The 22,768-nt window shown below is 35.0% G+C and overlaps 1 protein-coding gene across 4 annotated transcripts in view; it reads left to right on the forward strand.

Annotated features, from left to right (window-relative positions):
* LOC149562339 (endonuclease III homolog 1, chloroplastic-like) overlaps positions 1–22,768 on the forward strand; it is a 178,499-nt gene that overhangs the window by 96,420 nt on the left and 59,311 nt on the right. For 2 of the 4 annotated variants that reach the window (XR_016363918.1, XM_089825863.1), the window contains exon 6: positions 4,382–4,445. Coding sequence is in view for 2 of the 4 variants with exons in the window: in XM_089825863.1 (XP_089681989.1) it covers positions 4,382–4,445 (64 nt within the window). In the remaining 2 variants the exon portion in view is untranslated. Of the gene's footprint in view, positions 1–4,381; positions 4,446–4,467; positions 4,529–22,768 lie in introns of all 4 variants that reach the window. The other 2 variants (XR_016363919.1, XM_089825864.1) reach the window with 1 other exon arrangement.

Genomic DNA, 22,768 nt, shown 5'->3' on the forward strand with positions numbered 1-22,768 from the left:
GTGAAGATTTTATAGAGGAATTTATTCCATGACAAAGCTATTGCTTCTACATTTGAAGCAATATGTTTTGGGAGGCTCCCAACAAATGTTACATCTGGGTCCGTGGTTGGCTGGCTAGCAAGATGATGAGTGTCTTGAGGAATTCCAATGATTTCCCCTCTAGACAAAGCCCTACCATCTAAAAGAAGTGGAGTCTCTGTATAAAGTGTCAACTTAAATATTGCATGGCCAAAATATTGTTATATATCTTGGTATCCCATTCTCCATCGAACCTTCTACTAAGCATATGTGGATTTGGATCTTTTCCAGAGTGGGGAAGAAATATTTGAAGTGGCAAACACATTTATTATCTCTAGTAGGTCGAGTCCAAGTGGTACAGAAAGTGTCATCTGCTCATCACATATATTTCTGTTCAGCTTTGTTATTTTCCAATTATTAGAGCAGCAGTCTAGAAAGAATTATGAGGGATTTTCTATGGTCTGATGGCTTAGGGAATAAAAGAAGGCATTGTGTTAAATGGGAGTGGTGCTGTTTACCCAAAGACAAGGGTGGTTTGGGGATAATTGATTTGAAAGATCAAGGTATGGCATTGGCTTATAAGTGGCTCATTCAAGCTTTGAATGGGGATGAACCATGGAAGGTTTTAATTAGGAATTGCTAGATCTGCTATAAAAAAGGGAAAAGTTGGCGAAATGTTCAGTTTTGTGACAACGTGTTTGGGAACTTTGAGTTAGCAGTGTTTGGATCTATAGTTTTTCAGTCTGTGTGGAAGGCATGGGCTTAGGTTAGGAAACTTATTCCATTCAGGGATGCAGTTGATGGCCCTCCTAAGTACTCTGTTTTGGATAGATCTATTTGGTGGGGTGTTGAAGCTAATGGCAAACCTCTTGCATTGACACAAAGTTGTTCTGCAAAAAACTGGAATAGATCTGGCATTTCTACTATTGGTGATATTTTCGTTGACAATAGGTTAGGGCTGTGGAATGAGATTGCTGGCAAGTTCAGCATTCCTAACTCTCAAAAGAAGACTTATTCCATCATTGTTAAAGCTTTAGGAAATGTCTTTCATAGACATATTATGAATTCAAATCAGTTTGTGCAAAATATCAGATGGAAAGATGACAATCATTTCTTTAATGTTTCTTCTAGGCACATTTACGGGATGCTTACAGAGGATTGCTCTATTTTTGATAGGGTTAACCTTGGCTGGGGGCTAGGGGTTTCGGCTGATCGATGGCCTTTTTTTTATCTTTTTTTTTTTGGCATTCTTGGTGTGAACCTAAGAAATCTTGCTTTAGATGGTTGTTGCTTTTGAAGAAACTTGTTATGGGTAATACTTTGCCTAATGGTCAAGGTTGTCCTATTTTATGTGGTGTCTGTTCGGCCCATGAGACCTTTGAACATCTTTTTTTGACCATGCCTTTTCTAGGGGTGTTTGGGCTATTTTCTTTGGGTCACCCATTGTTTGGAATAGTAGGCTAGGTCTTTCTTGGAGTGAAGTGCTTGCTGGTTTTGTGTATGGTTTTGATTTGAAAATGAACAGTTTTTGGTTTGTCTTTACTTGTAAAGTTCTTTGGTTTGGAAGGAGAGAAATGCAGAGATTTTTCAGAAGAGAAGGAGACAACTTGCTAAGTTTGGCTGTAAACTCATACACTTTAATATTATGTCATAGGTTGCTGCTTCTTTGGAAATCTTCAGGGACAGGTTTATGATGTTGATGCAGGAGGGACAGATCCTGATTCACAAAGATGATACTGTGTCTTGTCAACATCTTGAGATACACCAAGATATGCTCAAGCAGTGGGAGATGGATAATCTGAACCAGTTTATCAAAGATCTTAGTGTTGCTGATAGAGCTAAAGGTGTAAACTACACTTCTCATGATCATGGTGCAGATGGACGGTGGTTAGCCCAGAATTTGGGTTATTTTTTGATGTTCGGATGGTTGGCCAGGCTTGGTATTCAGTTGTTTTTGGTATTAACTATACTATAAAACTTGGTTCTGATAGTAGGCGGTGTTAGAAGTTAAAAGGTATTGCATGATTGTCTAATCTATTTCATTCCTAGTTTCTATATAGGGCATAAACATATACCACCCACTGAGCATATTTTGAAAATATTTTGTAAAATGTTCAGTGTGTTAAATGATCTATGATGTAACCTAGTTGATTGAACTATGTTTATACAAAAAAAAAAGATCTTTTTAGTTGTGTAATAGATATTAGAGATAACAAAGGAAGAAGAAAAAACCATTGTGGTTTGCCTCATGTTTCAGGAGGGCTTCTTTTATTTACTATTGTTAGGTGAAAGTTATAGCAGTAGTGTTTTTTTCGGTTAGGCTATTGGCTCCATTGCCATGTTTACAATTTTTGTCTTCTTTATTGTATTTCCTTGTTAAATTTTACTACTTTAAAGCATGTTTGAAAGGTTGAATAAATCATTCTAATAGTTTTATTCGTTTATTGTAAGTTCCGAACAGCCCAAAGGATAGATGATGTTAAGACTAATTAATAAATAGACTCCTCCAAATATTTTAAAATTATATACTTAAATCAAATAAAATATATATAACAGTTATTGAAAGTCGTCATGTAATAAGTATAAGGTTAAGCATACACATCGATTAAAATTTTAGAATAGTGAACAATTAGATAGTATTTGAAGGGAGATAGATGCAATTTGAAGATTGTAGCTCGTTTTCTATCAAATAGTATAAACTAGAATATGAAGATTAACATTTATTTTTATGTGTGATAGTAATCTTAAGGTGCAGAAAATCGAGAAAGACAAACATATTAAAGGCAAAATGCGGGGCTCTTAGCAAGGATTCATCTTCAGTATCCTTGATGAATGAAGGAAGATTACAACAAAGAAAGGATCATAAAAACATTAAATAAAGCTTGGGTATGCCCCTTTTATACTATGTAATTTGAATAGGACTCCGGTGCCGAGCTAGACTGAAAGTTTTCTTCTCCGTTCTTTCCTACCAGTGCCCGTTTGAACGGAGAAAGATGTACTTTGATTTATTTATTAATATAATGCATTAGGCTTTGACTGTTTATGGATTTTAAAAAGAAGAAGTTAAATTTATGTACTAATATAAATATGTTATAATTTAAATATTTAAAAAATTAAAATTTAATATATTAATAAACCACAAATAATTTTTATTTTTATTTTATAATTTTAAAATAAGAAATTTATTATATTTCAAATTATAACTTAAATATTTAAAATATTAAATTATAATATATTAATAAAAGAAATGAACGAACAAATCTAGATGTTTTACTGAAAACTTATTAAATTCTATTTTACAAAACCAAAAACTCAATTATCTAATCTAAATGTTTAGATTAAAAAATGAAATATCAATATTTAATATACAAAGTGTAGCCTAATATCATTGATCCCGAAGCATAAAATTTATGTGCTAATTCTATAAACTGGTTATTGATGGATTAGTTTTTCTAAACGTTTCAACTAGCTGGAGTATGAGGTTTGCTCCCAATAAGATCCCCGCCATGCATCAATGAGTAGTGCTTTAAGAAATGTCATCCTAGTCGGTTACAGGTTTAACATTCGCAGACGAAAAAAGCAGTTGTAAAAACATTCACAGATCAGCGTTTGATCAGGATAAGCCTTAGAAAATGCGTTTTAAAAATATATCCTTTTTATAAAAAAAATGTGCTGTTTACATGTACAAATATGGGTTGAATTCTAACGATTTTTTTAGGGGTTTGAAGTATGCTGAATTTCGAACTTCATGGCTGAAATTCGGCAAACCCTGTGACTTAGGCTGCAAGAGCAATTTGTGAATATAAGGTTGGCACTTCTTTAAAGGGTAATTTGATTATCTATTTGAAACTTGTGGATTCTCTACTTAATGAAAGAGTTATTGATATTAATGTGTTTGACTTTCATGTGAACTGTATTGTTGTGCATTAAGGATTCTATAATGTATATGTCAATATGATGAATGCTTTATTATGGTTATAATGCTATTAATTTTATTATATGAATATTTAAAATTTCCCTATATTTTGAAATTTCCCCTACTTCATATATAGCAGTCCTTTTTGCTGTCCCCTTTTGTCTCCCAATATGGCCTAAGAAAATATCTCCTCTAAATATGCCCCCTCATCTTGACACTCCTTACCTTGATGTCCCCCTGTCCAGTATACTCGATGGAACATAGATACAACAAGATAGGGAAAATTACAATGTGGCTTAAAGGGCATTCACTTCCCTTGTCCATTAAAGTATTTTAACTTGCATATTTAGTAATTGATTTATATGACTATGGGGATTTATCTTGTTGATCTAGTGTTTGATTTATAGAGGGATTCAAATTACTGATCTGGTGTTTTGATTTGTACAGGTTTGTGATGAGCTTGAAATTGAAGATTTTGGATCTAAAAATCCCACTTCTTCTTTTGTTTTGAGTAGGTGCTTTGATTTGTACAGGGTGACGAGCTTGAAATTGAAGATTTTGGATCTAAAAATCCCACTTCTTCTATTGTTTTGAGTAAGTGCTTTTTTTGTTGAAGAAATGTATCTTGTATTACTAAAAAACAAATGATTTACATTTTCTAAGCATTTATATTACAAGGAAAACCTATCCCTCACGAGAAAGCACTTGTGCCTATAGACCCATGGGGAAAGAAGTGACATCCTTTAGAACTATTTAAAGATTATCTTGCACAATCATAGCCAAGACTTGTATTAAAAGGCCATTATTTCACCAAACTATGTGGCATGGTATCTTATGTCCCCTTGTTGAGATTGTTACTTAAATTTTGCACGTGTAAAATTTAATCACGAAGATTGGAAAAAGTGCATGAATGCCATTCATTTCACACAAGAATGTCCTTGTATTAAAAAATAGATGAATTGATATTCACAAATGATGAAATGAAATGTAATGCTGAAAGTAAGTCCTCTCACACAATTGACCGTGACAGTGGCCCCTAGAGTTTGCTGATACACTTTCTTACTCTATGAAAATACATAGCATAAAAGAAAGAAACATAGAGTAAAGAAGGTCATAAGGCACCAGTCATTGTTGGTAATGATTGGCTGTTTCGCATTGGTCCAATTCTGCCTATTCGCTGCCCCGAACCACATCTGCTTTCGACCTCCAAATCCTGCATTCACAAAAGGAAAAAGTGTTAGATCCAATGGATCTAAGCAATGATAGAGCATCTCATCTCATATATAAAACATCAATGCTACTCTTATGCTGTACATTTCCATAAAGCAAGTACATCCACAAACAAAAGTCAAGGCAAACAATCAGATCAAATGTTATTGGTAACATGTTTATTTCGTGTGTAGCCTTCTATCTCTAATTGTTACGTGGATATAACCGTAGGCTCCCACGAGGGTTATCGAGCCCGGCGTGCCTATAAAGGTGAAGGAATGGAGCTATTATAGAAAGAAGAAAAGCAACAGTGTTATCAAAAGAGACAAAAACATGAGAAAGAAAACATAAATATTTGATGAATGAAATCAACAACGTGAGCAAAGGAATCATGTATGCATTATCATTATTATCATTACATTTAAGACAAATGCTATGATCTTAAAGTTGTATGCTTTTTATATTCAACATAAGCATGCGTTGCATAGATTCAAAGTTAAGGATTCATGATAGGAAGCAGGTAAATTCATGGCTGAGAGGGACTGTAGTGAAAGCTATTTAAGATGCTTGTTGAGAACCAAAGATACCTGTGCAAGTAAAATAAAATATAACGGGATCTGCTACAGATATGTATTACAAAAATTCACATATATGACATGCTTAAACTTAGTAATCTGCTACAGTAGAGATATGCAACAATTCCAAGCACAGGTTGAGCACTTTGTGGTTTTAGTAAAAATGAAAATGAAGGTCTTCAAGTTTGAGGTAAGAGCCAACATGAAATGCAACAGGCTCTGTAACAGAGAAAATACTCAGATTTGTATAGCTGAAGCAAGGGCAAAGCATGGCAACTTTGAAGCTACAGTTAGCAATAGATTACACATTTTCCATCATGAATATTTTGAGAGGAGGGAAAACGTCTGTAAGAAATAGTTACCCAAGGCTGTAAGATAAGCCGGGCATGATCCTAGCCAATGTGAAATGTTAAGGGATAGACTGAGATTTATGGGCTGTTCTAGAGCCGCTGTTTTATAATATATATAGTTATACAGCTAGATATTCAAGAGAAATGACAAGCCATGACATGAAAATGGCAGAAAATCTAAGAATCCTTTTAAGGGCGTGTTCAATCATTTAGTCTGTAAACAGAAAGATCATTGCTGAAGTTCATTTAATAAGGGTGTCCAGAATAATCCAGAATATTAGAAAATAAAGCTTATTACAGAGAAAGCAACTTTCATTATTCATGGAAGGTAAAACAAGGAAAGAAGAGTGCTCAGAAAGTCGTACATACCCTCAACTTTCCCCATCAAAATCTGCTAAAGAATTTCACAGTTGATGTTATTTCTCAATGAGTTCTCAAAAATTCTTGGTAAGTAACTAGTATTCATGGGAAAAGAGTTCAATATTTGAGGAGGACTTCAAGAAATTTATATCTTCCTGTACATATGGCGACCCAAACTGCTTCAACAGCTTGATGTCAATGTGAAGTTCCATTAAACAGACCAAGCTCTAAGATATCAGACGGAAGACTAGGGTTTTGGAACCCTCATTTACTCAGATGCAAGTTAAAAGAAATAAAAATTGCCGAGCAAAGTGGTGATTTCTTCCATTAAAGCAATGGGCTTCATGCCCTTAAACAAATTTAATAGACATTTCGGGTCCGGGAGCTTTCAGTTGCAACCAAATGTTTTTTTTTTGAATTCCATAGTATATTGCTCTTGGTCAGTTTTAATAATTTTTCACGCTCATATCATGTGCCATTAGAAATGTATTATATTATTATCAATAGTAACTAATGTTAATGTTTTTTTTTTCAGGACGAAAACATTAATATTAGTTAGTGTTAATAATAGTATTTACCTTTATAAATTATATTGTAAATTAACATTTAATTACAATGGTTTTATAAGTTGTAATTACTTATTAATATGTTCTTTTCTAAAAGGACCAAAATACATGGCTAAAATAACCAATTCTGATGACATAGTGTGTTTTTAAATATCAATAGGAGAGTTTATGGGCTTTGTCATCACATTTGAAGAAGTCTATCTAGGAGTTCTGGAGTCAATTTAGGAAGGTTGAATTTGACTTTCTTTGTCATGTCCCCTCTTTTAGCTCAGTCTAGCAGAGACATGTGAGTCAGCTTATTATGGGGTCTTGTAGGCTGACAGGGTTGGATAGAGACCCGGTATGGTTATTTAGTGTTGGGGACTTGATGTTCTGGCAGTTATTGATCAGTTGGGAGATGTTCCTTTTTTTTAGGAGGCAGTTCCTACTTTTTAGGAGGTATGATCTTGCCAAGGGTTGGGTCTCCATGAGATTACTCTTTGGGTTCAGTTTCAGAGGCATAGGGCTTGTTTCCTAAATTTTATGAGCATCCCTAGATTTTAGGGATGAGACTGCCAGTGGATCCTTGATTTTCGACTTCAGTCACAGACAGGTGACAGGGTGATTTTATGGTTTGTGATGTCAGTTGGGCATTTTGTGGCTATTTGGGTTATATTTTTAATATTTCTTAAGTTAGCATTTAATAATTAAATAAGGCTAAGTTATTAGCCATTTTGGAGCAATAAGGGGTTTTTGGCCTCATCTGGATGCGCATCCTATGGTGTGATAGCTCGTTGGAAAGGTCTTAGAATCTCTAAATCTTTCTCTTTGGTCTCAGGGCAATTCAGTGAACAAATTTCTGTCTATGAGGAAAAAGGTCATTTTCTAGTAACATGACCACTTTAAAATAAGAAATTATAACACTTTCACTACCCAACGCCACTTGGAGACACTTAGGGTTCGATTTGCAATTGAGAGGGATTATAAGGAGATAGAAGCTTCATTCTAAGATCATCTTTTGCATATTTGACAACTTGTTTATGAATTTGCTTTGAATGGGCGATTTCTAGTTTGGGACGCAAACCCCAGGTTAGTGATTGGCTGGGACGTAGCCCTCAACAATCTTTGACACCGAATCTCTTAGGCATTGTGCGTGGTGATTAAGGACAGAGGCATCAATTCTCATTGGGGTTTCAGCATGGCATATCATCTGTCTAGTTGGGACGTGGTTCATTGCAGCCTGTTGGATGCCATTTGCAGCAGATACACCACGTGGTGTATAGAGTATTGCTTGTATTCACCTCCAAATGTATGCTGGATTCATGAACAATCTTCACCTTCCAATTTGACATCAAATTTGTATGTGAGCTTTGGGAAATGCATTGGATTTATTGCTTGGCTCTATAATTCAGACAAATCTGCCTGGTACGGTTTGCAATAATTTTGATTTTTTACTGAATACTTATTTATTTCAGTGTTGTTTCATTTTTGCTATTCCCTATTCCTTTCTATGTTATAAAACCATAAAAAATAAACAAACCTTTCTGCACTTCTGTCTAGTTCTGCAAGAAAACATAAATAAACAGGAAAACAGATTTAAAAATATAAAATTACAGCAGATCAGCAGAAGAGATCCATTAGGGATCTTTCATTCTCCTACTTTTTAGAAGCCATTTATGAACACTGGGAGTGTTTTTGGGGAGGTTTAGGTGAGTCAAAAGCGTCTTGATGATTTGAGGTGGCTTTTACCTTGTTTTGGATTTCATTTTGAAGAGTGGAGTGTCCTATTTTGAGGGTTTTCTTGTTGCATTTGACCACAAAAAGTGGAGTTGGAGTTTTTACTTGAGAGGGGTATGGCTCATCTGTTAGGGAGTTCTCTCTTATGCAATTTTTGGGCTCTTAGTGATTTTCTTGGTTGTTTGAGCAGAATTTCTGTATAATTTTGTAGCTTAGTTTATGATTTTCTGAAGCTACCTTGAAGACTATTTTGGCATAATTTTTATCATCTTCTTGTCATTTGCAAAGTTGCGTTCATGTGATTTGATTAAACTATTAGTGAAAGCCTTAGTTTCCATTCAATTTTGTCTCACTTTTGTGCCTTTTCTGTGATAAATGTATGACACAGGTTGCAGGTTGTGTAGAGTCAATGTAATGTGTTCTCTATTGTGAAAGATCAATTTTCCTTTACTGATTAGATATCCATTCTAAGCTTTTTGCAAAATATTTATGTGCATGCATGTGTTAGGCAGGTTGTGTGAATTTGAAAATTGTTTTATGGTTTTCAAGTGTTAAAGTTCTCTGAATATCACTGATTCGAACTTTAGGAGCATCACCATAGGTTTAGTTTTTGTTTTCCTTTATCGTTCTATCCCTTTCCCTCATAATTTTTTTCAAGTTTTAAGTAAAGCATTTGATAGGAACTGGCCTAGAAATCGGAGGTCTCACTTGAATTGCATGTGCCACATCGAAGTGATTCCCATGTTATGTAATATCCCTGTCATAAAATAAATGTATTTAATTAACCTTTGTTAATGGAGCGATTGATTTAATATATCTCGGACCCATTTCTAATTTAATTGTTTCCATAGTTAAGTTTGGCCGTTGACTATCTTTGTACACCCTCGAAAGGTTTTCCCGACAGGTATTTAAGCACGACATATAGGTAGTCATAGGTATGCATTTTGGATTATTTCTTGGTACTGTGAATTCTTGTTGGAGTTCTGGATTTGTCTCCCATTTCGAAAGTGAAAGATCTTCCCTTTTTGGCTTATGCGGTTTTGGTGGGATTCAAGCCTCACCCTATTCCATTGCATGTAATACTTTGCTCAGATCTGGCAAATCAGAGCACCATCTTTTGACAAATATTAATTGAAGGTTGGTTGTGTTCAAATCTCAATTCTTGTTTGGCATTGTCTGATGTATTTGGAATTAATAGTTTAAGTTGCAGATTTATGATCATTTCCCTTTCCTAGTCCATCTGCGACTCGCCACACTTAGTATCGTACGACCTTCATAGCATTTTCCTCACAGCAAGTCTGCCCCTGCATACCGCACGGCCTCACACTGATTACATTTGTTTATATTGTACGGTCTACCTACCATAAGGCCTTCTTGGCCCTCACACCACACCTCCACTCCATCCTATACTTACCGTACAACCATACCTGAGACTGTCCCATTTACTGTACTGCCTAGTAGCTTCCTACTGTACGAACACCTTGTCACCGTACAGACATCTTGTAGTTAACTGTGGGTATTGTATGGCCTGCAACTGTAGTCACCGTACTGCATTCTAAGTTAATGTACGACTAAGACATTGCCACTGTACATTGCTTCCACTATCATACGGTATCCTGTAGCGTACCGTACTAACAACTCCTTTAGCTAGCATTTATTCTCCTTAGTACCGTACGACCTTTTTAACTCAGCTGTACTGTCTTTTGCAATAGTGCGTACACCATCATTCCTTTATTTATTTCAACTGCGGGGGAACGGGAACATCATATGTTATACTAGAATTACTGAACTCATTCAATTTAGTACCGGGTGCAAATTCTGTTACTTAACATAAATAAGAACCAATACTAAATAATAATGATAAGATTATAATATAAAAGAATAAAAATAAAATCTCAAATAAAAAATATGAAATAGTAAATTAAAATATAACATAATTAAATTTAGTTAAGTTAATGAAGGTTCAAAAAGGCATGAAGTGAAAAGGTGTGACTCCCTCAAACATGAGATATAAAAAGGGGGAGAACTTTATGCAAAAAAGGTGGAAGGAAGAGAAAGGGAAGGTGCAAAGCTATGGAGAATTTATAGAAGAGGAATAAAGAAATGAGAAGAAAACAATAAGCGACTCCCTCAAAGGGAAAAAATGTTAAATTTTAGAATCTTTGCAAATGTAATAATATTGCCATTATAATTGATATATTTCAAATGCAGATCCCAAACTATTATAAATATAAAGAGTAGGAGACATGTCTCATGAAGAGACATGTCTTCATGACTAATAATTATTAGTTAATATATATCACAATATAATATATGATTTATATATATGTATAATAGTTATTAGTCCCTGCGTTTTAAAGGCAGGGAACTATTGTATTTTTTTTTTGCCCCCCATCTATTAATTTTTTAGGTAACAATTGTTCTACTCCTAAAGTTATATCTAAAGTTATATGCTTGTATATTTTTAAATCTATTTATGAACACAAAAATCTTATTTTCTCAATTGGCTAATGACTATTTTCTTAGGGAGAAAATTCAATTTTCTCCAACAAAAATACAAATATTTTCTAACATGCATTAATGAATTCATTAATTACAACTTCATCTTTTCCATATTTGTGACAAGTTCATTATTAATTACAATTTTATCTTTTCCACATTTGTCACAAGTTCATTAGATTTTCAAAAAAGTAATGTTTTTATTTTCCACAACAAAAATAATGTCTAATCAGTATTAATTATCACAATTTTTTAGTTTTGAAAATAGTTTTTAAAAATGTTAATATATTTTAAATTATTTTAAAAATTAGTTTTATATAAATCAGTATTCATTGTAAATTATTAAATTTGATTTTTTATTAAAATATCCTATTGCTATTAAGAGTTGTATTGCACTATATATATAGACTTTAGAATATATTAATAAAAATAAAATTAACAGATTAATTTCTAAATTTAACTTATGTAATAAAATTCTAAAAATCTTAAATTTTCTTGGTTAAAAATCTATTAATTCAAATCTCGTATTTTACAATGCATTACATTGAGTTCTATATTTTTAGACAAAGGCTAGTCGCCACATTATTCTATAAAGCTAAAATTTAAAATATTAATAAAAAATCTAAATTAATTTTTTAAAAATTTATAACTTCTCTTTTCAAAAATATTGTATGTCTTTGACTATTACATCCATATGGTCTAAAGAATAAATGATTTTTTAATCTATCATTAAAATATGAATCATTAACTTCATTAACTACAAAGGCAGGGATTCAAGCTCTTCCAAGAGCTCTTGTTATATATATAATTATATAAAATATATATTTGTACATATAAAATATAATATAATATTATTGATAGTATTATATGTATGTATGTATGTATCAACCATAGTTGAAAAACTCAATTTCGACAATATCTTGGCTTGCTCAATTTTTTTGAAAAGCTCGGGATCACCAAAAAATCGGCAATAAATTGGCACTTTTATTGAACATTTGAAAATATATAATTTTTATAGATATATATTAATAAATAATTATGAAGACTATAAATAAATATACTTGTTCTCTATAATGAATTTATAAACACTATGAACTTATAAATGCTGTTAATAAACAATGTGTATGCATAGTAGCATTAAGAATAAATATACAATGTTATAATTTATTAGATATACAAATACTAATTTATAACTCTCTATAATGAATTTATTAATATATAATAGTATACAATTTTAGTATTAATATATAATATAATAGTATTATGAATCTGTATTATAAATTTACAAACCCAGTTCAAATAAATTAAAATTTCTATATTATAAACTTATCTATAAACTCATAATCATCAATTCATTACTTATATAAATTTACAACTTATAGCTCTATAAAAATATATATAGTGATGTTGATGTGTATATAGGAGCATAATTGTGATGTGTATATGAGGACATTTCACTACTATGCGTTGACTTTCCAAGTCATTCATTGGGGATAAAATTTGGCATACTTAGACAAACTTACATTAAATTTCCAAAAATGCTTTCTATAACCTGTTAAAGAGAAAAACCATTATGTGTGTATCCGACAATCAACACTTCATGTGATGGCATGTTTGAGGCATATTGTCAAAATAGTTCCTATGTTTGAATCTCTGCTTCTAGATTTTCTCTGCAGTCTGAATTTGTGTGGCTTAATAGTCCTAAGTAATCGTGCCTTTCCTCAACAGCCATTGCAGCCCTTTTGTTAGCTGTCACATCCTACAGGAAAATGAAAAAACTCTAAACATTTTTTAGAAAACTTTATTGTTTTGCAAGTTGACTTAATTAGCAGTTTTTTGATCAAAAAATTGTAATTTTTTCATCCCAAATGCGGTGCGATTTTTTCAAAATATCGTCGGCGATTTATTTGACAATTATATCGGCTTGCAGTTTTCCTCGCAATATCTCACGATATTAGCATTATATCATAGTTTTTTAAAACTATGGTATCAACATTGCATCTTAAGATTAAATCAATCTGACTATAGCTATAATCTTAACATTCACTCTTAGCTAGGGAGGATTTGTTATGAAAAACAATATGCTCTCAAGCATATGGAGATATATCATCTCAATTTGATATTTACAGATATCAACAAAAATACATCAACTAACACATATTCGCATATATTATATATGGAATTTGTTTCAATTTACTATGAGGCTAAATTTCTCAACAATCCCTCTTTACCAAAGAGAGATTTAAAGTATGATTACAACATTTGCATTCCACCTTAAGTGTGGTCTTTGATAGATTTAAGTTATGGTGTCCGATAGGATCAAATATGAAGAACCATAACAACTTTCATGGTGTCTCGCAAAAGCCAGCCCGAAGAACCATGATTTAACACTTGCTCCAACACATTTTGGTGTTAGGAGATAGGTCTACTACTGATAAGATCATCACCTTTCAATAGTTACCTTCTGTTTGTTATCATAACTTCTGGCACTCCGAGACAACAACTTAATACAGTCTTTTATGATAATAGGTCCAACTATTGATAAGATCATCACCTTTCAATAGCTCCCCTCTAAATATATATATCGATGAAAAATTGTCACCTTTCATGACATAATCACAACATCATGTAGTAACTCATGTGATATCCACCATGAACCAAGTCAGAGGGTGGACCCACCATAGCTGCTACTAAAGGGTGGAAGAAGGGTTTTCACCTCACACTTTTCTCTCATAGAGGAGAGCCAATTACAAAGAATTTCTCTTAGAAGTTCTCCTCATAGAAAAGATATCATCCGCAAAGGATTGCATCTCAAAATTTCTCCCTCTGAACATTGATCCTAGGAAGTCAGGTCCTATAGTTACTTCCTCAGAAACTCTCTTGCTCAAGGATTCTTGTCAGACTCACTCTGAATCTGATATCTAATTCCTTGGTGAGAAGTCATCACTTCCTCATGATATACATAGGAGTGGGCCCATCACAAACCATGCAGTCACCCACATGTATTTCTAGACTCCCTCTGAGTATCAATTTTCTAAGCTCATGCATTGCCTTAGAAGAAGTGTCACACTCCCTCTTAATGTAGAATGATCTCATAATTTTAATCATCAAGGATGTTTGCTTCAAGAGCCTCACTTCATCCATCTTGATCATCAAGGTCTTTGGAGCTACTATCATTAGATTGAGTCTGCACAATATTGGTAGCATATGTAAAGTACCGACCTTTTCCTGTAAGAATATTGTCAAACACAAAGGAAAAGATCAAGGCAAATATCCCTTATAGTATGTATAGAATTACAAATAAGAGAGAGACTACAAAGAGTAGATAAATATGAAAGATAAGAATACTTATCTACACATGAAGATTCATAAATTGTCTTCATAGATTATTTGAGAATGGAACATCTCCCCTCTAAAATAGGTTCAAGTGGGAATGTAACATTGACTATTATCCCCCTCACAATGTAAAATTCCCATTCATTCTTATATTGTTGAACAATTTTGTATCAAATATGACAACTCCTTTCTAAGTTCCATTTTGCCCTTTTCATCCATTGAAGGTCCAAACATTATTTAGCTTAACAGTAGTAGCAAACATGTCCTTCCATTTTCTCAAACTCGTCCACAATACACCATTATTTGGATTGAGTATGATTGTGCCACATGAATGAATCTACAACTCATACATCGAGTTTCATTCATCAAAGAGAGACTCGTAGATGGTTCAAATGAATTCTTAAAAGCTTCATTAACATCTCACAACAACTCAAATTTACTTTGTTCATGCAAAGGTATTTGTTTGATCTTTTGATTAAACTTATATTACGTACATCTTGCAATCTGTGTATTCCAAATTTATATCATTAGTGAATCCATTATAACGTGGTTTACTCCCTCTGGATTAATATGATCAAGATTACCAAAGGTTGACTGAATCATATCCTCTATATGCTTCCTCTCTTTTAAGGTTGCCTCTGTTAGAATCTGATAAGATTAATAACCCAGAAAACTAGTGCAAAGAATAAATATCTAAACTATGAATGCAAATGATACAAAATCAAAATAGCATCATAGAGTTAGTCTCCAAGAGAGTAATGCAAATGCTGGAAGCAAAATAGCATTAAGAGGATGCAAAAACAAGAGATGCATGTGATGACCCTTACTATAAAGGTCACTTAAAGAACCAATGCTAAACTAAGACAATCCGTCAAACACCTGTCTTGCAATCTGAACTGTGCTATGGAAAAATATTGTACTATGAATTTTGTCAAAACTGGGCATGTACTGAATACTACTGCAGGAGGTAATTTCCTGATTATAGGGAATTGTTCACAGAACTAACGATTTGTTGATAAATGATGCCCAAACGTATTACACTAACTGAGACAAATTCACAAACAATTGGCAAGAAAAATAGTGGTATAGCTGTAAACTTAAAAAATTTGCCTTAATGCTGAATACTGAAAACAACTATTATTTTCACCTTCATATGTCTGTTTATTACAATGAATGATTACTCAGTTATGTCCTTGGCCTAGTCTTAAAATTAATATGCAAACAATTTTAGCACAAGAACCTGGAAATGTCAGCGTTGCGCAATTGCTGAGGTAAACTCTAAGCCGAACAGACCTTTGCGATTATTTTGGGTAATTTGCAATCTTCAAACAGTGCTTATTCCAGTATGAACTGAGTCCTCCGGATGGCAAGGAAGACAATGCCCCAAATCGCATGACACGTGGATCAGCTATGAAGGCACAGTTCTGTTCCAGACTGAGTGCTAAGTCCCTGCGATTTCATATGGCATGAATAATGATAGGGTTGAGACCACTGATCAGTTTCGGCCTGCTCTTCTTGACCTGTTAATACTGCCGTACCTGTACGGCCCTGTGCAATTGTTATATAATGCTCACCCCTCCAAAAACAGCGCCAAAACTAGCATGGACTGAATCGCCAAGAGATGTTAGGTAATCCCTTAAAAGCTTAAATTGAAACTCTCAACAGTTTGTGGCAAATTTGTGACCTGAACCTCAGTACGGCTCTGTTTCTGTACGACCCTGCTATAAATTAATCTGCTTGGTATTGGGTGCCGAATTTGGTATGGTTTGAAACGCCTAGGGTTAATGTATAACCCCTCTCAATCATAAATTCAAATTCCCTTGCAATAAGAAGTTATGAGTAAAAATGTGCTTCCAGCTTCCTTTCGAAATTCTCCAGTTCTGCAATGATTTGTGTAGATGGCAATTAATTCCGCTCTAGCTAATCTTCCAATGATCAATGATCCTCAAAATTGGCCTTCGGCCACAGATTCTGTCCTGATGAAATGACTGTAACGTCACTTCCAATCTGCAATAATTCAGGTGATATTCCACACCCTCAAAATTGCTTATCAATGGGAGTTTTCGTTCCCAAAGATAAATTGAGAATTTGCAGACCAAATGACTACAAATTGCTCCAACTGAAATAGAAGTAGAATCCTCAAAACCGCTTGCTTTCAATGGGTACCCCCTGCCCTCTATTTATTTACTTTTTGAGAAGTCGCTGGAAGCTTCTAGAACATCTTGTTATAATAATTTTTTATAATGTACTTAATTATTAATTGACTTTATAAAATTAAATAAATAACTTTATAAAGTTAAAAGTACAATCTTAATTCGACATTGGAACAAGTAGGCCCCACTTACTGGATTATAACTCTCTGAGAGCAAGAATGTAATCTTCTGGCAACAGAATGACTCTCTGTCCAAAATCATTTGCCTATGAGAGTCGATGATAGGCAAATCTACCGTAGGAATTATGTCGCTACAAAAGGGACATGACAATGCAAATACAAGCCAGGTAGCATGTTTATATAGGCTAGGAAGAGGGAGGAGGTGGCAACACCAACCAATGAGGAGCAACCATCTATCGGACTAAAGATAGAAAAGTATCTTCCCAAGATAGCTAATGGATGCTCACATGTAGGAAGGTGGCATCTCACAACCATTCACCTAATAAGACATGCTTTATTAACCTAAGCGAGATTACTAAAAGTGTAGGAAAAACTTAGCAAAATAGGAAAAATAAAAAACTACACTAACACCCCCCCATAAGCGAAGCTTAGGTGGATGTAGAAATGGGTCCCGGCAAGTCAAGCTTGATGAGGTACCCATGTACATAAAATTCCCCCAAAAGAGAGAGAAAAGAGACTCCCCAAAGAAAATTAGGACTCCAAGTGAGAGGAAGAGGAACCCCCAAAAGATGAAGCATCTTGCACCTCCCGCAAAGCTTGCAAATTTTGTCCGGTAGATCCACTTACATCGAACAAGTTTTCTTCCCTTAGGAAAAGGGACAAGATCCCAAGTGTGGTTCCTCATCAAGGAACTATACTCTTCCTGCATAGTTGTATCCCACTCAGAAATACCAGAAGCCTCATGAAAGAATTGTGGATTTGAGACAGTAGCAATGAAGATATGTAGAGCATCCTGGAATTGTGAATGAGTCTGCTTGTAGTCTGATGGATCCCCAACCCAATCACCTGCAAACTGCAAGGTCTGTCTAGCCCAAAGTGGACCAGAAGATGGAGAATCTAGAGGAGAATGATCAACCTGTAAATGATGACTAGGAGAGGAAGGTGAGTCCTCTGAATCACTCTCTGCATTAGAAGTGGAGGTAGAAGATTGCTCAAGTGAATCTGACCCATTAGAAGACCTATCATGTATTCCAAGTGACTCCAATGTCAAAGTAGAAGGCAACCCTGTGACCATGCTCTGCTGGTTAAGCTGATGCAAGTAGTGGAAGTTAAGATGGCCAAACCGCTCATGCCATAATCTGCTCACATCATTAGAGTGAGTGAGTGAAACAGTCAAAGGAGGATCAGGAACGAAGTGAGAAAACATATAGAGTCGTGACTGATGATCTGCTCTCCCAACTGCAACTGTAGAATCATTGTGCAACTCACATATCTCCACTGAATTAGGAGTGAACTCAACTCGCTTGCCTAAACCTGTGGAGTGATCTGGTGTACCGATAGGAGATTAGTTGACAATGAGGGTACACAAGGAACATCATGGAATGTGCCATCCCCCACATCAATAGACCCTCTCCCACACACCTCAACAAGAGTGTTATCACCCATCAAAATAGAAGGCATAGTACAGGGCTCCAAGGATGCAAGTTCTTCCTTAGATGAAGCAATGTGGTGTGAAGCACCCGAATCAAGAACCCAAGTGGATGGTGAGGAAGCAACTGCAAAAAGGGCATTGTCCTTTCCTTTCCCCTTGCTATTTTCTTTTTCCTTGTTAGACCCTTCATTCGAACTTTGTTTGATAGACTCAGGAACACTGATATTATTCTTCTCAAAAATGTATGTCAAGTGATCAAGTTGTTTCTGCAAACATTTATGTTCATCATGACCAGGTCTTTCACAATAGACACATTTGGCCTTTTCTTTCTTAGGCTTATTGCCCTTGGAAGATGGTGCATCAATAGTTGCTTTTGAAGAAATCGATATTTGATCCTTCTTCTCCTCGCTATTCTTTTGTTTCTTGTCCTTACTATTGTTGTTACTACTTTATCCTTGTTGTTCTTTTGTGCCTTGGTTGGCAGCCAAGGCATGTGACTTAGAGGACTTAAGAGTGCCCATGTGGATTAGCTTGTCCTGTTCTCGAGTGAGATTGACAGCAAAATCATCTAAAGATGGCATGGTGAATTGAGTACCAAGTGCACCCTTAGTAGCATAGAAGGTAGAGACAAACACCGAATATTTTGAACTCAGCTTAGAGAGAATACTAAGAATTAGTTGTTCATCTTTCTTTTCAATTCCACATTGTTTTAATTGCAGCCTTAGTGATTTTAATTTGGTGAGGAAATCTTGGATTGTGTTGAAATTTCCTGGACTTAAACTAATTAATTCATTTTCCAACATATGACCCCTCATTGAATTTTGTGTGCCAAATAGTGTTTCTAGCTTTGTCCATACTTCATTTGGTGTATCCAAAGACTCAATGTGAAATAGCAAGTCAGGAGAAATAGACAAACACAATGTTCCATATGCCTCATCACATTTGTTAAACCACTTAGGCTTGTCTTCATCTTTAGCAGGTTCAGTTTCAAGTCCCATAGTTATCCTATTTAATCCAACTTTCTTTAAGTAATAAATATGATTTGGCACTTTATTTTAGTGCGTTTACAACTACCACTAGAAAGAAATACTTAGTGGTCTTGATTTCAATGCATTACAAACCCTCGTGAAGAGCATATGCTAAAAGTGAAACTTGGGCACAATAATCAAAGAAACAAATAGCACCACTGCAATCTACTCGAAAAATCATGCACTTTCAAAAAAAGAATCGCTTCGATACGAGGTCGTATGAGAAAGTTATGATCCTCTGAAGTTTCCAAAACGAGAACTGTGCACAGTCACGACCGAGAATCTGCAATTTATTTGAAAACCGTGTTCAAATTTGCAACTGCCAACGGAGAGTGGTATGGCTGTAGCCTTTCATGCTCGATTCTGCAAAATATACAGCTTGCATGCAAAATCTAAAAGATACCAAGATGGTTTTTCGGGGCTGCGAACAAAACCTAGAAAGCGTTTTTCTTGTTGATGTACAGAAGATGCTGCTGTAGTGTAAATTAGATGCCTTTAACAGTAAAAAAGGCTCCAAAAATCAAAAACCGATCCCAACAACCAAAATATGACATGAAAATGCTGGATCAGCTTCCTAAGTCCATTAATGGCATGCTGGAACCTGCAATACTGATTGAAAACTCCAAATATGGAAGTTGGTTGTCAGATTTGGGATTGAAACACTATAGAAAAATCGTTTTTGTCAAAACTTTTCTGATTCTCAGGATCATCCAAAGATGCAAGAGAAGAGCATACTTCGTTTTTCAAAAAACTACAATAAAGTTTATTAGCCCCCCCCCCCCCCCCCCTGAATCTCTCAAATAAGGAAACTAAAATCTACTCTTGCACATAGAAAAGCTCTGATACCATGTTAGAATCTGATAAGATTAATGACTCAGAAAACTAGTGCAAAGAATAAATATCTAAACTATGAATGTAAATGATACAAAATCAAAATAGCATCATAGAGTTAGTCTCCAAGAGAGTAATGCAAATGCTGGAAGCAAAATAGCATTAAGAGGATGCAAAAACAAGAGATGCAAATACAAGCTAGGTAGCATGCTTATATAGGCTAGGAAGAGGGAGGAGGTGGCAACACCAACCAGGAGGAACCATCTATCGGACTAAAGATAGAAAAGTATCTTCCCAAGATAGCTAATGGATGCTCACATGTAGGAAGGTGACACCTCACAACCATTCACCTAATAAGACATGCTTTATTAACCTAAGCGAGATTACTAAAAGTGTAGGAAAAACCTAGCAAAATAGCAAAAATAAAAAACTACACTAACAGCCTCAAATGTCAGCCTTCGTATAAATCTTAATCTCTATCTTTTTCTTACAAGGACATACTCGAAAGGTCAAGGAAAAAATACATAAAAACATAAATAGTGAGTAGAAAAATGTAATACTCAACAATAATAACTACTTATCTTGTATGTATAGTTTCATAAATTGCCTCCATATGAATTGAATAAAAATGCCTAGTACTTATCTAGACATGGCAAAGTTATCTCAAGTTTCCAATGATACGTTATGAAAGATTCCAAAAGGATCCTTTCACTGAATTTCTGTAAATTTTAATTAAAATAATAGATTTTCCTGTGCTTTCCTTGTGGTCTTAGAGAATTAGACAGAATTTGTTGAAAGATTGTTTCTTCTTTTTTGTATTTTCTAGATATAAGTAAAACAGTAATTAACAACAACAAATAATATAATATTCAGTCAACCAAAATAGTTACAAATCATACTAGGCAAGATATGTAATCAGTTGCCAGCAAAGGTGTTTACAAACAAGGAATGAAGATGCCAGTTGCAAGAATGGAGCAGCGACACACCAGAAGGGAAGAGATGGCTGACATAATCTAACAAAGAAATCACATGCCAGCTGAAAGGCAGCTGTACGACTGCAATAGTCACACCAAGGCAACAAGAAGATCCCAACGTGGCTAACAAAACCCTCAATGTGAAATGCACAAGCATCGACAAATGTTGAACTTAACAATCTTTGTCAACTGCTGAAACAATACTGTAGAATGCTGCTGAAACCATCTATTGGGGTTTGTGTCCCAATAGTAGGCTCTAGGGTTTGCATCCCAGTCCTCTAGAATCCCACCTCAGAGCAAAATCACAAATACCAAGAATGAAGATGTAAAAGATAATGAAAGAATGAGCCAACATCTCCTTTTATCTCCTTCTTTAAGCCAATTGAACCCTAAAGGGAGAATGTCTTTCCCTTTATTATAAAATGGCATGTTCTCAATTAAAGGGCCTTTATGTATAGGAAAAACACGCCTTTCCTCAAATAACATAACTCTAGGTGCTCGAAGGTCTCCGAATGATGAAAATAAGTTATAATAATTCAAGACACTTCCAACGAACTATAACACATAGGCCTGTGTGACCAGATGAAGCCAAAATCCCATCATTACTACAATTAGCTATATAAATAACTTTATTTTAATTTATTTAAACGCAAACTTAGGAAAAATTAAAAACAATCCCTTTTATTCAACTGGAAAGCCAAACCAACCAAATAATAAGTGAACGGTTCTTGTCACCTGCCTATGAGTGATGCCAAACAATGTGGGCCAACTGGCAGTTCCATCCCTAAAAACTAGGGATGCTCTTAGAAACAAGGGAATATACCCTGTCACCTTGAAATTGAAACCGTATATTGGTCCTGAGGAGCCTCAAATCTGATCATTGCCACAACCTAAATTTTAGGAAGATCTCTAAAATTAGGTTACTGCCTTGACTGGATCTCAAACTGATTGTAGAACCAACTCTAGTGAGTGCCTAGTATGAGTCTCTATCCATCACTGCTAGCCTACAAGACTCCAATAATAGGTCAACTCTCATGACTCTGCTAGTCAGACTACAGAAGGGACATGACAGTCCTCCCCTTTCGGAGATGCTTGCCCACAAGCAACTGCAACGCTGGATGCTGCAAAGTGGACTCACCCTCCCAGGTGGCGTTCTCTATGGGTAGACCTCTCCAGCTCACCAAGTACTCCCGAATCACCTTGCTCCTCAATCGTCTCTCCCTGACCTCCAGAATCTCCTTAGGGACCAAGTTAATTTACCCTCTTCATCCAAAGGAGGTAAATCATGTGATGCTGTAATATGCTTCCCTAGTGCCTTCTTCAAGCATGACACATGGAACACATTATGAACCCTACTACTTGGTGGTAACTCGATCTCATAGGCGACCTCTCCAACTCGCCTGAGTACTCTGTAAGTTCCATAAAAACGAGAGTTGAGCTTTTGAGCTCCTCCCCATTTAAGGGTGCTGTCTGTGAGGCTGTAGATGAAGGAAAATCATGTCACCCACCTCAAATGCTTTCTCCGTCCTTTGCCGATCAGCATACATCTTCTGCTGATTTTGAGCATGCTGCAAGTTCTCCATCAGAGATCTCATGACATCTTGGTTCTCCTGCAACCAAATCCTA

This window comes from Cupressus sempervirens, chromosome 4 (genome assembly GCF_028749045.1).
Source record: "Cupressus sempervirens isolate cs-2001-9-10 chromosome 4, ASM2874904v1, whole genome shotgun sequence".
NCBI classification, from domain to species: domain Eukaryota; kingdom Viridiplantae; phylum Streptophyta; class Pinopsida; order Cupressales; family Cupressaceae; genus Cupressus; species Cupressus sempervirens.